General features: G+C 63.4%; 2 protein-coding genes across 6 annotated transcripts; one reads left to right on the top strand and one right to left on the bottom strand.

The window, feature by feature from the left end:
• The first annotated feature begins 7 nt into the window (after positions 1 to 7).
• Positions 8 to 4,476, top strand: LOC126040277 (5-hydroxyisourate hydrolase-like). 3 transcript variants are annotated; one of them, XM_049804351.1, is made up of 10 exons: positions 8 to 39; positions 1,085 to 1,204; positions 1,345 to 1,476; positions 1,565 to 1,720; positions 1,792 to 1,936; positions 2,025 to 2,200; positions 2,301 to 2,390; positions 3,720 to 3,862; positions 3,969 to 4,104; positions 4,319 to 4,476. In XM_049804351.1, exons 2-10 carry the CDS (start codon positions 1,163 to 1,165, stop codon positions 4,406 to 4,408), a joined length of 1,110 nt encoding a protein of 369 aa, XP_049660308.1. In that variant the 5' UTR covers positions 8 to 39; positions 1,085 to 1,162; the 3' UTR covers positions 4,409 to 4,476. The 3 variants fall into 3 exon arrangements, with proteins under 3 accessions (XP_049660308.1, XP_049660309.1, XP_049660310.1); XM_049804352.1 differs by lacking the exons at positions 8 to 39; positions 1,085 to 1,204; positions 1,345 to 1,476; ... (2 more) ...; positions 2,025 to 2,200; positions 2,301 to 2,390 and adding an exon at positions 2,540 to 2,868; XM_049804353.1 differs by lacking the exons at positions 8 to 39; positions 1,085 to 1,204; positions 1,345 to 1,476; ... (2 more) ...; positions 2,025 to 2,200; positions 2,301 to 2,390 and adding an exon at positions 3,018 to 3,272.
• A 22-nt stretch (positions 4,477 to 4,498) lies between these two features.
• GAS8 (growth arrest specific 8) lies at positions 4,499 to 12,857 on the bottom strand. Of its 3 annotated transcripts, XM_049804341.1 has the most exons (11): positions 12,814 to 12,857; positions 12,156 to 12,248; positions 10,496 to 10,693; positions 10,093 to 10,299; positions 9,636 to 9,690; positions 8,795 to 9,000; positions 8,345 to 8,512; positions 7,912 to 7,998; positions 6,685 to 6,894; positions 5,351 to 5,416; positions 4,502 to 5,015 (listed from the first exon to the last, which is right to left on the bottom strand). In XM_049804341.1, exons 1-11 carry the CDS (start codon positions 12,814 to 12,816, stop codon positions 4,866 to 4,868), a joined length of 1,443 nt encoding a protein of 480 aa, XP_049660298.1. In that variant the 5' UTR covers positions 12,817 to 12,857; the 3' UTR covers positions 4,502 to 4,865. The 3 variants fall into 3 exon arrangements, with proteins under 3 accessions (XP_049660300.1, XP_049660298.1, XP_049660299.1); XM_049804342.1 differs by lacking the exon at positions 12,814 to 12,857 and having other exon boundaries at positions 12,034 to 12,796; XM_049804343.1 differs by lacking the exons at positions 10,093 to 10,299; positions 10,496 to 10,693; positions 12,156 to 12,248; positions 12,814 to 12,857 and having other exon boundaries at positions 4,499 to 5,015; positions 8,795 to 9,044; positions 9,636 to 9,682.
• Between the last annotated feature and the right edge of the window lie 89 nt (positions 12,858 to 12,946).

The raw sequence follows: 12,946 nt of genomic DNA, 5'->3' as shown, positions 1-12,946 counted from the left end.
CCCCGCCCCCGCCGCGTCCGCTGCAACGCGCCGGTCCAGGTGAGGCGGCGGCCGCGCAGGTACCGCCCCGCCCCGCCCGGCCCCGCCCCGGAGAGCGGCCGCCGGTGTGTCGCTCCCCCCCCGCCCGGCACCCCCACGTTCCTCCGTGCGGCCCCCCCGGTGCCTCCGTCTCCTCGCCGCCGTTCTCCCCGGTGCCTCTGCGCGGTCCCGTAGGCACCGCCCGGGCATCCCGGTGTTACCGAGCGCGATCCCTGCACCGCCGTGTGTCCCTCCATGTGTCTCCGGGCGCCCCCGGTACCTCCCCGATACCTGCGAGCGCTGCGACCCGCCGCCCACGCGGCTCCCCCCGGCCCCGGTGCCGGCCCCATACCGGGGCTGAGCCCCTCCCGGTGCGACTGGTGCCCCTGCCCGGGGCCGGGCTGCAGCTCTTGGGGACCCCCGGAGACCCCCTCCTCCCCGCCACCCGGGGACCCGGCATCCTGAGGTGGGGGCTCTCCCAGCACCCCCGGGCCCACCCTGCCGGGGGTGGGTGGTCGGGGTGCTCATCCCCGCCGGGGGGAGTCTCATCTGGCACCAGCCGCAGTGTTGCCCCCTCCCCAGCACCCTGCCGGTGCCGGGCATCGCCTGGGGATCGCACCGTGCCGGGTGTGGGGGCTCCGAGGGTCCAATGGAGGGGGCTCAGCTCCCCGGAGGTGGTCCTCGGCACCCCGCAATGCATTGGGCATCCCCGGTGCTGTGTTCCCCCCTGCCCTCCATCAGGTGCTGCTGGTCGGGCATGCTGGGGGGCCTGGACCCCCCCCACACCTTTGGGTGCATGGGACCCCTAAAGCAAAGCAGGACCCCGAGGTGGGGCCATGTGTGCGCTCCGGCCCCACTGGGGTGGGGTGTCCAGTGCCCTGGGGTGCTCCTGGGGTCCTGGGTTCCATTTGTGTCGTGTGTGTCCCCCCAGCCTAGAGCAGCATCTTGAGCCCCGGGGCCCCGCTTGTGTCCCTCCCAGGCACCCCTCCAGGGCTGGCAGTGGCAGCTGGGCCCTCGCCTGCGCATGCTGACACCCGTGGGCTGGCGCTTGGCTTTTTCCCGGCAGGACTCGGCCAAGGTCACAGCTGGCCGGAGGGAAGGTCCCCAGCAGGCGCCCAGAAGAGCAGCCCCTGCAGCCGGAGCCATGTCACCCTGCACCTTCGCCCTCCTCCTCCTCCTTTTGCCGGTAGGACTATCCTGATGGGGCCAGGGGCCGCTGCACATCTGTGGGGTGGGGGTGAGCGGGACAGTCCCTCCAGAGCCCCTGGGCAGAGCTCTGCTCCCCCCCGCCCCCGTTGAACCTCAGTCCCTCTCTCTGTCCTGCAGGACGCAGCACCCCATCTGCTGACCTTCCCCAAGCCCAGCCATGGCCTCCGGCGGCAGAAGAGGGACTGGGTCATCCCCCCCATCAACTGCCCCGAGAATGAGCGGGGGCCCTTCCCCAAGAAGCTGGTGCAGGTATGCAGCCCCGTGGGGACAGGGCACACAGCAGGGGGGTCCCTGGAGCACCGGGACCCCTCTAACCCCCCCTCCACCTCGCCACCAGATCAAATCCGACAAGGAGAAGGAGACCAAGGTTTTCTACGGCATCACGGGGCAGGGGGCAGACACCCCCCCTGTGGGTGTCTTCATCATTGAGCGGGAGACGGGGTGGCTGGAGGTGACGAAGCCACTGGACCGGGAGCAGATAGACAAATACGTCGTGAGTGGGGGGCCGGGATGGGGAGGGGATGGTCCCTGGGGCCACGCGTGGGCTGACGGTGCCCCTCGCAGCTCTTCTCCCACGCGGTGGCAGCCAACGGGCAGCCCGTGGAGGACCCCATGGAGATCATCATCACCGTGACGGACCAGAACGACAACCGGCCCGTCTTCACCAAGGCAGTTTTCCACGGCACCGTAGCAGAGGGGGCTAAGCCAGGTGAGACCGATGCCACCGAGTAGGAGGCAGGGCTGGGGTGGCAGTGGGGGGGACGGTGGAGATGTCACCGATAACTACCCACTCCCAGGCACCCCCGTGCTGCAAGTGCTGGCCACGGACACGGATGACACGGTGAGCTCCAGCAACGGAGTTGTGGTCTACTCCATCCTGCGCCAGACGCCAGACCAGCCCCAGCCCCACATGTTTGCCATCAGTGGCAGCACCGGAGTGATCTCCGTGGCCGCGGCGGGGCTGGTGGCACAGGTGAGCCCCGGGCACGGCCCATCAGCCCCACCGTCATCCCCCGCACCCCTCAGCCTGGCTCTCGCCCCCTGTTCGGAGGTGACGCAGCCTCTCGCTGCAGGCGGTGCCCGAATACACCCTGGAGATCCAGGCGGCCGACATGGAAGGCTACGGGCTGCAGGCCACCGCCACCGTCCTCATCAAAGTGCAGGTGAGGCGCCGAGCCCACCCCCGTGCCCCCACGGCAGGCAGATGGGCAGGCTTAGGCCATGGTGAAGCCGCTGCATGCTCCTGGCAGCTCCCACGTGCCGACACGCTCCGGGTGCTTTCCAGGGAGGGAGGCGAGGCTGGGGTGGTAGCTCCGCCGTGGCTCCTCCTGGCCCGGCGCCCCGACGTCCCGCCGGGCTCTGGTCCACCAACCCCAGGGCCACAGTGGTGCCGGAGCGTGGGTGCCGGCGGGGCTCCCGGGCGCACCTCCCAGTGGGAAGCCACCTGCGCCAGCTCGGCCCAGCCAGGGAGGAGCGCCCGGTCCTGCTGTGGCCCCGTGTCAGGATAGCAGCGGCGTCCAGCCTCGCCAGCTCTGTGGGCAGAAGCTGTGGTACCAGGAAGGGCAGCGGGGGCAGGGGATGGCATTTTGCATGGTGTCACCAGCCGCGGGCCCCAGGCTGAGCAGGACAGAGGAGACCCAGGTAAGCAGCCGGCCACCCGTGCTCACCGTTGCACCTCTCCGGCGTCCCCACTTCAGCTGGCAGCCGAGGCCTGGAACTGGTGCCGGGATGGCAGCAAGAGCTGGTCCCGCTCCAGGGAGACAGCCTAGCCCTGCCCAGCTGACAGCAGCCCTGGAGCTGCGGGATACAACCCCTGGGTCGTGCTCCCACCCTGCCAAGCACAACCTGGGGGCTCCCGGAGGGGAAGGGGCCCTTGACCCCGCACTTACTGCCTGTCCCAGGCAGTTATGGAGCGCTTGCAGGGTTAACGTCCGCCCGCACGTGACACTGAAGGCAACAGGGACAGGGCTGCCGGGACTGAGCTGCTTCCTCCTTGGGCCGTGGCCAACCATTGCCGCTGCACCATGGCCCACCGGGATGGGAGGGTGAGCGGGGAGCCCAGTGTTGCTGCAGGCATGCAGCCCTCCATCCAGGCAGGAACCTGGCAGGCGCCCACGCTGCCGGTGTCAGCGGTGCCCGAGAGGCAGCGCTCCGCTACAGGCAGGGCTCCGGCACCGTGGCCCCGGCAAAGCTGAGCCCCACAGCATGGGAAGGACGTGGGCGCCCGTGTCCCGGCCCTGGGGTGCAGCAGAGTGCTGGGGAGAGAGGGGCTGTGCTGGGACAGCCCTGGCTGCGCAGCCGCCAGCCCGGGTTGGGGGGGGGAACGACTGCAGGGTGGTGGCACACAGGCAGCCTGGCCAAGGGCCCCTCCAGAGAGGGGCTGGGGGCACCCGGGGGCTCAGCTGTGGCACTGCCTGCTGCAGCACAGCAGAGGGGGGAGGCAGATGGTGCTTCCGGGACGCATCCCAGCCTCACTTACTCCTCTGCCCCAGGCTGAAGGCACGTCCGAGATGGTGAACGGCTCCCTGACCACCCACGTGCTGAACATAGTCACGGGGCTGCCGGCAGCTGGCCTCATCATCCGCCTGGCCCAGCTGCAGGAACCGGGGTTGCAGTGGACGGAGCTGGCGCAGAGGTAGGAGAGCTGGCGGCAGCGAAACGGGCAGAAGATGCCGGCTGGCTGAAGGCTCCCAGTGGCTAGGGCCAGCCAGCGCAGCAAGGCTTGCTCCTTCCGATTTCAGGTGGACGGATGAGGATGGGCGCTGCCTGCCCCTCCTGGCTCGGGGGCAAGCGAAAGCCGGCACCTACAAGCTGCACTTTGAGACAGCGGCATACTGGCAGGGCCAGGGGCACACCAGCTTCTACCCCTTCGTGGAGGTACAGAATGCAGTGAGCAGGGAACCAGGGGGGCACGGGAGCCGGCCACGGCCAAAGCTGCAGAGGGATGAGCCCGCAGGGGTCTGGGTGCCGTGGCCAGGCTTGTGGGAGCTGCCAGCCCTGGCCTCCCTCTGCAGCACTGCCAGCTCTGCTCTGAGCATCCCTCAAGGGTCTGGCTCCAGCTAGCTGAGCCCCCCACTTTGATCTCCCCCAGGTTGTCTTCACCATCACTGACCCGGCCCAGAAGCTGCACGTCCCGCTGCTGATCAGCCCCTACTCCTACACCACGTACCGGGGCAGTTAGGGGAAAGGCATACCCTCCCCCCAGGGACACAACTACGCCACCAACACCATTAAAGGCTTCAAACAGCACCATTCGCCTCAAAAAAATCACCTTCCTGGGGCAGTGCACACACGGCTTCTGGAAGGGGAAAGGAGGGGAGCCCCTGGGGTAGGGCAGGCAGGGGGGCCAGCCCAGGAGGCAGAGGGGCAAGGGAGGACCCCACACAGGCCCCCGCTCGAGGCCGGTGCTGCGCTGTGGTCCTGGGCTGCGCTGGCACTGCTCAGTCAGAGCCGATCCGGTTGGCAGCTGCCCATGGCTGGCGTGCCCCGTGGCAGGAGTGGGGAGCTGCTCCGGAGGAAAGGTCTCCCCAGGGAGGAGAGAGAGGGTCCTCCAGGTCCTGCAGAAGGCTCACTGGGGTCTGTTTAATGGTGTGGAGCACCAACGGGTGCACTGGCGGGTCCCTCAGTGCTGTCTGGCGTCAGGTGGGTACGGCAACGAGTCCTGCGGGGCCCTGCCCCAGCACCTGCCCCAGCACCGGGCTTTCCAGGGGCTTGAAGCCCAGGTTGTCCAGGGGGATACCAAAGGCCGTCAGCTTTGCCTCGAACGTCTGCAGCATATCATTGTGTGCCTGCAAGAGAAGCGCCCCCTGGTCAGCCTGAAGCCCAGACCCTCCGCATGTAGGCATGGGCTCCCAGCACCCCCTTCCCCGAGGCGAGGGGGACCCCAACATGCCTTCCTTCACAGGGAAAACAGGGGAAACTGCAGCCTGGGCTGGGTCCTGCCTGGCCCTGGGCACAAAGCAGCTCAGCTGCCCTGCTGCGAGTTCCCTTCCCTCCACTCTGTGCAAGGCCTGGAGTGGAAGGTCCCGTTCCTACTCCCCGCACAGCCACAGCCACCACCCAACAGCCCCCAGCCCTGACCTGGGCAGGGGGGACACAGGGCAGCCCCAGCCCCTTCCCTCACCTTGCAGACTCGGGCCAGCTGGAGCTGCAGGTCTTTGATGGTGGCGTTCTTGGAATTGAGCACATCCTGCAAAGAGAGATGGCATGTCAGGCAACGGCTGCCCAGCCCCGGGGGCATGGTGGCCATGCCGCAGGCGAGAGCGGCGTGGCAGAGCGCACGGAAGAGCTGCTGCACGGCAGCCGAGCTGGCACCCAAGGCCCAGGCTCAAGCAGAGTGACTTGCAGCACGGCCTGGCAGGCGGCCAACCCCCTGCTCTCTTCCAGCCAGCACTGCCAGGGACAGCCAGCTCCAGGCAGAGGCAAAGGACAGGGACCTCCCGGACCGACAACACGAACGCCAGCACGGTCCTGCCATCATCGTCTGACCCGCTGCAAGGCTGGGGGGGGCCGACGGCAGCACCTGCTCTGGCAGCACCGCCCTGCCGTCGCGTCGCGGCACCAGGGGAATTACAGGGAGAGAGGCTCCCTGAGAAGATGCTGGAGGCAGCTGAGCAGAGGAATTCCAGGACCCCAGCAGCTGTGGGAGAGCTTGACGCCGTGACGCCTTCCCAGGAATGTGTTTTCCTTCCTGCTGCTGTGGCACCTACTAGTAGGTGACACATCCGCTGTCCCATCCTACAGCCCCAAAGCCTCGGCTGCTGCTGTGCGCATCCCCAGGGCACCCTGGCAAGAGGGTGTCTGCGAGCTTTCACCCCCACCCACCGCAGAAGGGACCTGGAAGAGGATGGGCTGGTGTGGGATAAGCAGGAGGGCACCAGGGTATTGGCCGAGCCAAGTGTGGAACCCACGTCCCCTGCATCTCAACCCAACCTAAAGCAAGTGCTACTTCTCCAGTTACGGCTGCGGCAGGCTCCAGGAATGCGGCTCTCTGCGCCGAGGCTTTCTGCATACTTATTTTTAGTGTGGCAGACCTTGCAGAGCCCCTGGGAACCTGTCTATGCTGTCTCTGCAGACAGGGAGGCCAGGCGAGGTTCACCAGCTGTGACTCCCCACACAGAGCACCCTGGGTTGCTGACGGACCCTGCATGCAGCCAGCTGCTCGACAGCACAGAGCGCTGGTGAGCGCTGCTCAGCCTGGGGCCATTCTCCTTGAAAGAGGCCCCACCTGAAGGAGACATCAGTGCCAAATTCCGACACCCACATGCTCTGCTCTCGAGGGAGAGCTGGAGTGCCCTGTGGCACCGAGCGCGGCTCTGGGAGTGCCGGGAATGAGTGACGTGGCAGCTACAGCCATGTAGGACAGGGACTTGCACACTCCAAGGTCTGCGTTCACCCCCGAGCAGCCTCTGCCTCCCAAGGCCAGCCTTCGCAGGGCCCCACATCAGCACACGGTACCTCCAGCTTGTGCGAGACCAAGGAGAGGGCACCCGGGTCGAGGCTGGAGGCTGCGAAGACCTCGCTGAGCTCCACCTCCTTTTTCTCCAGGACGCTGAGAAGTCCTTTCAGCTTGCGCTCCAGGAGCAGGTTCTTGAACCCCGTCTTCTGCTGCACCTCGTTAATGGCTTTGGTGAACTTCTGATAGAGCTCATCCCGTTCCGCCTGCACCTGTTCCCAAAGACAGCACGCCTTCACACCACCCTCAGGACCCGCCGGGGTTGGCAGCAAACAGGTCAGGCAGCTCGGCCCTGCCTGCTCCAGCGAGAGCCCAGCCATTCCCCACGGCACCTGCAGCCCGCGGGGAAGGCAGGTGCTAGAGCGCAGCTTCTTGCCCTCCCTCCCTCCCTCCCTGGCTGGCACCTCCTCAGCACCTGCACTTCTGCTTCCTCCTCCGCTCCAGGCCCGGGATGACCCTGACAGCCGAACAGGCTGACGGGCTCACTGCGGCACTATTTTAGACCTCGGAGAGGGCCCCACAGCACAGGGGGTGTCTTTCCTCTCCTCCTCACAGCTGGCAGGAGTCCCTGGCTCACAGCTAGTTAATAAGTGTCCTAATTAGGACACAGTCTCTCCTCCGCAGCCTATTTCTGAATGCACTGAATATGTTGCTGCCTTAATGATGGATTGTTAACGAGGCCTCAGATCAATGTTCATATTCCTGGGGATTTCTACGAATTGCAGATGAGCTCTTTTCTTGCCTCAATAGATTTATCTGGGTTAGCTGTGGGGGGGGGGGGGAGAAGCTGAGTCTGGGAGATCTCAGTCAACAGGACTCATCCCGAGCCGCCCTGGCACGGCAAGTGGGGGGAGCGACCCCCAAATGCTGGCAGGAGGGACCGAGCTCCAGCTAGGGGTGGTGCACCACAGCCATCTCTCCCCACGGCTCTGACCCCGAGCCGCTGCTGCAGCCAGTCCCTTGCAGGCCGGGAGGGGACCGCTGGAGCGTGAATGATTGCTTAGCAAAGTACAAGGCCAGGCCTGTCTGCTGACCGTGGGAGAGGCCAAAGCTGTGAGCAGCTTTGTTGGAAGCAGCAGATATTGCAGGGCTCTGGATTAGAGCTTCGGAAAGCTCCTGGCTAAGCCCAGCCCAGGCAGCCTCTGCTGAGTCCCTGTACCCAGCCCTCTGCAGAACGGACAGCATTTGGAGAGGGAAACAGGGCGCCCAGACCCCCCTGCAGCTCTCACCTTACTGAACCTCTGCTCCAGCACTTCGTGTTCCCACTGAAGATCCTTCAGTTCCTTCTGGGTGACTTTCAGACGGGCTTTCATGTTCTGCGAGCAGGAAGGGACAGTTAAAGAGCAGGGGTTTCTCTGGGAGGTTTGGGGGATGTGTTTTGGCAAGGGAGGAGAGTGACCGGTAAAGAGATACGGATGAGAAAAAACAGGCAACGCCCACACCAACTCCCTTCCCTCTCTGCAGTGGGGGTTACTCTGGTTTCTTGCTGCCAGGGACCCTGGAGTCCCACCTGAGATACTATAAACACCCAGCTAAGCTGAAAGGGACTCAAAGGACTTTGCTCAGCAATCTGGCCAAGCAGAGCGGCAGAGGTCACTGCTGAGCGACTCCCTCCAGGAAAGAGCCAGGGCGACTCAGGAGAGGAGAGGGCTGGCCACTCACCGTCAGGGCCTCCTTGTCCTTATCGTAGTGTGCCAACTTCTTCTGCAGCTCAGATACCTGCTCCTGGGCCTGCTGCAGGGGCTCCTTCAGCTGCTTGTTCTGGAGCAGCACATCCGCCTTCTCCTTTTCCAAGTGATTCTCTCTCTTCTTCATCTCTTCCATCTGCTCCTGTTCTTGGGAACACAAGTGCCAACTCCTGGGGGCTGCCTAACTCCTCAGAGCTTCCCACACCCTCCAGACACCCTCCTGCCGCTGGCCCAGCAAGACACATCTCCCTGTGCTCAAGGGCTTTGCTCGTGTAATGATGTACAACCCTCAGGAGACCAGCAGCACCCACACCGCCACCTGGGAACTGGCCAGATCTGGGTGAAATCCTCACAGGACTGGTCCCTTGGTGGAACAGTGACAGCCTGCAGGCCAGGCAGGCTGCGGCAGGGGGGCAGGCAGTACCTTCAGCAAGCTGATGAGTGCCAGGTTTTTGAGGGTGATATCGTTGTAGTAGTTCTTGATGTCACTGAAGGCCTTCTCGTGGTTCCTCATCAGCTCACTGATCTGGCTGTTCTTCCTCTCCTCCACCTCGTGGATCTCGGTCTTCCTCCGCAAGTCAAGCTCATCCCGCAGCACTTGCATCTTCTTGGTGTACTTGGCCTCGATCTCTGGGGGAGCGCACAGGGGGCTGAGTGAGGACCTCCTGGAGACCCTGTGTAATGCACCCCAGCTCCGTTAGCCAGCGCCAGCCTGGCGCATGCCACCGCGGCATTACTGGAGGACAAGATGCTTGTTAGCAGCGTCACTGCAGCTGCCACCAGCATGCAGAGCAGTTACGCTGGGACCACGGAGAGCAGAGCCCAGAAATAGCATCCTTGGAAAGAGGGCATGGAAATGCTCCAAGTCAGCCCGTGAGAACCTGAAATGTCCCCTGAGGAGGACACTGGAGCGAGGACTCTGCAAGGGCTCCTTCAGCCAGCCCACCCCGCAGCCCGGAGAAGCACTGCCAGGCAGCAGTGCTCAGCAGTAGGGCCTGGCAGCAGCTATAGGCGCCCTGCCTGCACCCCTCAGCCTGCGCTACAGGCGCTTGGCCTCGTTCCGTTCATAGGATGCTGGGGGTCTGGCAGCCCCAAAGCATGAAGGAGCAAGAACTGGGGGAAAACCAGCCAGAACTGGGGGAAAACCATCCCCCTTTCTGCTCGAGGCTCTGCCTGGGAGCCTGGCAGCACAGCAGAGCTCAGAGGCACCTTCCCCGGCACACTGACAAAGGGAGCTCACGCAGGGCCCGTGTGCATGTCCTGACCTTTCACTTGTCTCTCGAAGTCGTTGCACAGCTGGGTGATCTCCTCCTCTTGTTTCTGTTAGGGAGAAGCTACGTGTTAGAGGCAGACAACCAAATCCTGAGTCAGCCACATCCTGAGGGATTCCCTCCTGCTCCCTGGGAAGGGCTCCTGCCATGGCACCAATCCCATGTTATCCGTGCAAACGGCAGCTCATAGGTTCTCCAGCTGCTCTCCCAGCTCCCTGCTGCGTGTGTGGGGGTCACTGCCCCAGGAATCCCTTCTCCCCATTCCTGTGCTGACTTTTCAGTGCCTCTAGGTGCATCGGTTATCGGTACCTGCGGGAAACCCCATGGAGAAAGCCAGGGAGGCAGGCTCCCGCTCACACACTGGGGCTGGGAGGGCTCAGCCAGCAGCCCCACCACCTCCCTCTGCAGCAGAGGCACCTCACACACGGCTCCAGCCCCACCAGGGACGTACCAGGCGCATGTTTTTCACCACCACCTCGTTGGCCAGCTCCTGCTCCTTCAGCTCCACTTTCAAGGAGCGCATGTCTTTACGCAGCTCCATCTCCTGGGTCCAGTGATCCTTCTGGGCCCTCTTCATGGACAGGGTGCCCTCCGCCTTCAGCTCGGTGAGATTTTCCTGGTGTTCGTACAACAAGTGCTTCACCTTCTGTTTGTAAACCTAAAGAGAAGCCACAGACTGGGTGAGGTGCTTCAGCAGGAGACACATGGAGCTGGGATATTGGCTGAGGCACTCCTGTCTTGCATCGTGCCCAGCTTCTCCTCCTCTTCCCCCTTCCCTCTCCTCCTCAGAGCTGCCCGAGGCTCACCCAGAGCTTGGGGCTCTCACACCACCTCCCAGCCTTCTCCCCTCCCACCTTGATCTCCACTTGATGCCGCTCCTCTGCCTCCTCCATCTCCCGGTCCTTGTTCCGCAGCTCTGCTCTCTTCTCCTCCAGCTGCCGGCGGGTGATCTCCCAGAAGGTGTGAATTTTGTCACGTTCTAGCTGGAAATAATTGCGCTCTTCCCGTTCCCGGTCCAGCTCCTCCCGGAGACGCACAACATGCTTCTCCAGCTGCAAAGCCGAGAGGAAGAGCCAGGTAGGGGGAAAAGGAGAACTCGGACAGATGCTTTTACAAGACACCCATGGCAAGTCGTGTTGCAAACCTGGCAGGACACAGTGGCTGTTACTGGGACAGAGAAGTGCAGGAGAGAAGGGGAGGAGCCCTGACAGAACCTATCAGCCTCTGGAAAAGGAGTAACAAAACCCTACCCTACTGTAAGCAGCCTGGGCTCAGATATTCTGTCTCTCAGTGTCTGGTAACACCATTATCAGGTGCCTAAATACTACTGAATCATAGAATCGTTGAGGTTGGAAAAGACCCTTGAGATCATCGAGTCCAACCGCAAACCTAACACTGCCAAGTCCACCACTAAACCATGTCCCCAAGCACCACATTTACAAGTCTTGTAAATACCTCCAGGGACAGTAACTCAACTGCTTCCTGGGAAGCCTGTTCCAGTGCTTAATAACCCTTTTGGTGATTAAATTTTTCCTAATACCCAATCTAAACCTCCCCTGGCGCAACTTCAGGCTGCTTCCTCTTGTCCTATCACTTGGGAGAAGAGACCAACCCCCACCTCACTACAACCTCCTTTCAGGTAGTTGTCGAGAGCAATACGGTCTCCCCTCAGCCTCCTTTTTCTCCAGAATGAACAACCCCAGATCCCTCAGCTGCTCCTCACGAGTTCTCTAGACCCTTCTCCTTGTACTCCAGGCCCTTCACCAGCTTTGTTCTCTTCTTTGGACGTGCTCCAGCACCTCGATGTCTTTCTTGTAGCGATGGGCCCAAAACTGAACACAGTATTTGAGGTGCGGCCTCACCAGTGCCAAGTAGAGGGGGACAATCGCTCCCCTAGTCCTGCTGGCCACACTATTTCTGACATAAGCCAGGATGCTGTTGGCTTTCTTGGCCACCTGGGCATATTGCTTGCACTGAGATGTGCTAGATCTTATCCCAGGAGCAAGGTCCCCAGGCAAGGCACATCTCCTCCTCTGTAAGACACCCAGCAAAACAAGCAGGACTTGGAGCAACCAAGGCGCAGCGGCTGCACCTTCCACCTCAGCCTGCCCTCCCCATGCCTACGGGAGCCTCCCACCCCAGCAGCGACACGACTGAGAGCGCAGCAGGCTGCTATCACAGAGCTCCAGGCTGAGCCATCACCCAGCTAAGCAGCTGCTGGAGTTACAGAGTCGGGGAAAAGACAGCGAGGGCACAGGGCTGGAGGGCACAGACCAGCAGAAGGGAGGGTGGGATGAGGGGGCTGCTCCTTCCAGGAACAGTGAGAACCCCCACACACAGCCCAGACATGTGTCAGGCAGCAAAATGAACCCCGGCTGCTTGTCTCCATCACCTTCTGCCACCTGTTGTCACCAGAGCTGGAGCCAGACGCCGAGCAGGGCTCCCGAGTGCTGTTCTTGCAAGTGGCGACATCCTCCTGCCTGGGGGTGGGCTGGGAGATGGGGGATCTCTCACCTGCTCCTTGCTCATCTCCTGCAGGGACAAAGCATCCACCACTGCCGGAGCTTTGATCCCTTTCCCTTTTTTTCCGACTTTCTTTTTGGGTGCCTAAAGAAAGCAAGCAAAAGGCACGAGGTGTGCGTGAGGCCTGGGTGCCAGGAGGAAGCTGTGCCGCTCGGAGCTCCCAGGCCACGAAGTATACCCGCTTTCATGGCAGGGACAGGATGAGAAGGGTGAGAGGGAGGGAACACCGGCTGATGGAGCCAGGGTCCCCCCGGGAGGAGCCTGAAAGCCTCTGAGACCCCCCCCAGGACACCCAGCTCATGCCCAGCCGCTGCCGGCTCAGCTCTGCAGCGAAACCCCCCAGGCACAAGATGCACGTCCCCACGCTAATGCCTCACGAGTGTCACGGCAGTGCTGTGCACGGCGCCAAGGGGCTCTCTCCCTCCCAAAAAGCGGGCCGGGCCGGGCCGGGCCCCACCGCCGCCCTCAGGCCTCCCTCCCCAACAGTCGACCGGGCCGGGCCCCACCGCCCTCCCTGCCCGCAGCCCCTGGCTCCAGGGGACACTTCAGCAGCAGGCCCAGAGCCCCCCGCCACCCCTGCGGGTCCGGGTCCGGGTCCGGGTCCGGGTCCCGGTCCTGATCCTGATCCCGATCCCGATCCCGATCTCACCATGGCGGCTGCCGCTGGCGCCACGGTCTCCAGGCAACGGGCGGGCGGATCTCGCGAGATTTGCGCTGCGGATGGACACGCCCCCTAGCAACGCGGGTCACGCCCTAGCAACGGCGGTGGAGCCTACTCCGGG

The sequence above is a fragment of the Accipiter gentilis genome, chromosome 7, assembly GCF_929443795.1.
Source record: "Accipiter gentilis chromosome 7, bAccGen1.1, whole genome shotgun sequence".
Classification (NCBI taxonomy): Eukaryota; Metazoa; Chordata; class Aves; order Accipitriformes; family Accipitridae; genus Astur; species Astur gentilis.
Note: the sequence above shows the minus strand (reverse complement) of the source record. Positions and strands in the feature narration are given on the sequence as shown.

What these genes read in the sequence shown, in the direction of transcription:
- LOC126040277 (XM_049804351.1), top strand. Translation starts at nt 1,163, where the DNA reads ATGTCACCCTGCACCTTCGCCCTCCTCCTCCTCCTTTTGCCG. An exon ending in TCCTCCTCCTCCTTTTGCCG is followed by an intron (nt 1,205 to 1,344) that starts GTAGGACTATCC and finishes TCTGTCCTGCAG; the next exon opens with GACGCAGCACCCCATCTGCT. An exon ending in TGGACGGAGCTGGCGCAGAG is followed by an intron (nt 3,863 to 3,968) that starts GTAGGAGAGCTG and finishes TTCCGATTTCAG; the next exon opens with GTGGACGGATGAGGATGGGC.
- GAS8 (XM_049804341.1), bottom strand. An exon ending in CACTCATCAGCTTGCTGAAG is followed by an intron (nt 8,513 to 8,794) that starts GTACTGCCTGCC and finishes TCCCAAGAACAG; the next exon opens with GAGCAGATGGAAGAGATGAA. An exon ending in AGCTGGCCCGAGTCTGCAAG is followed by an intron (nt 5,016 to 5,350) that starts GTGAGGGAAGGG and finishes CTTCTCTTGCAG; the next exon opens with GCACACAATGATATGCTGCA.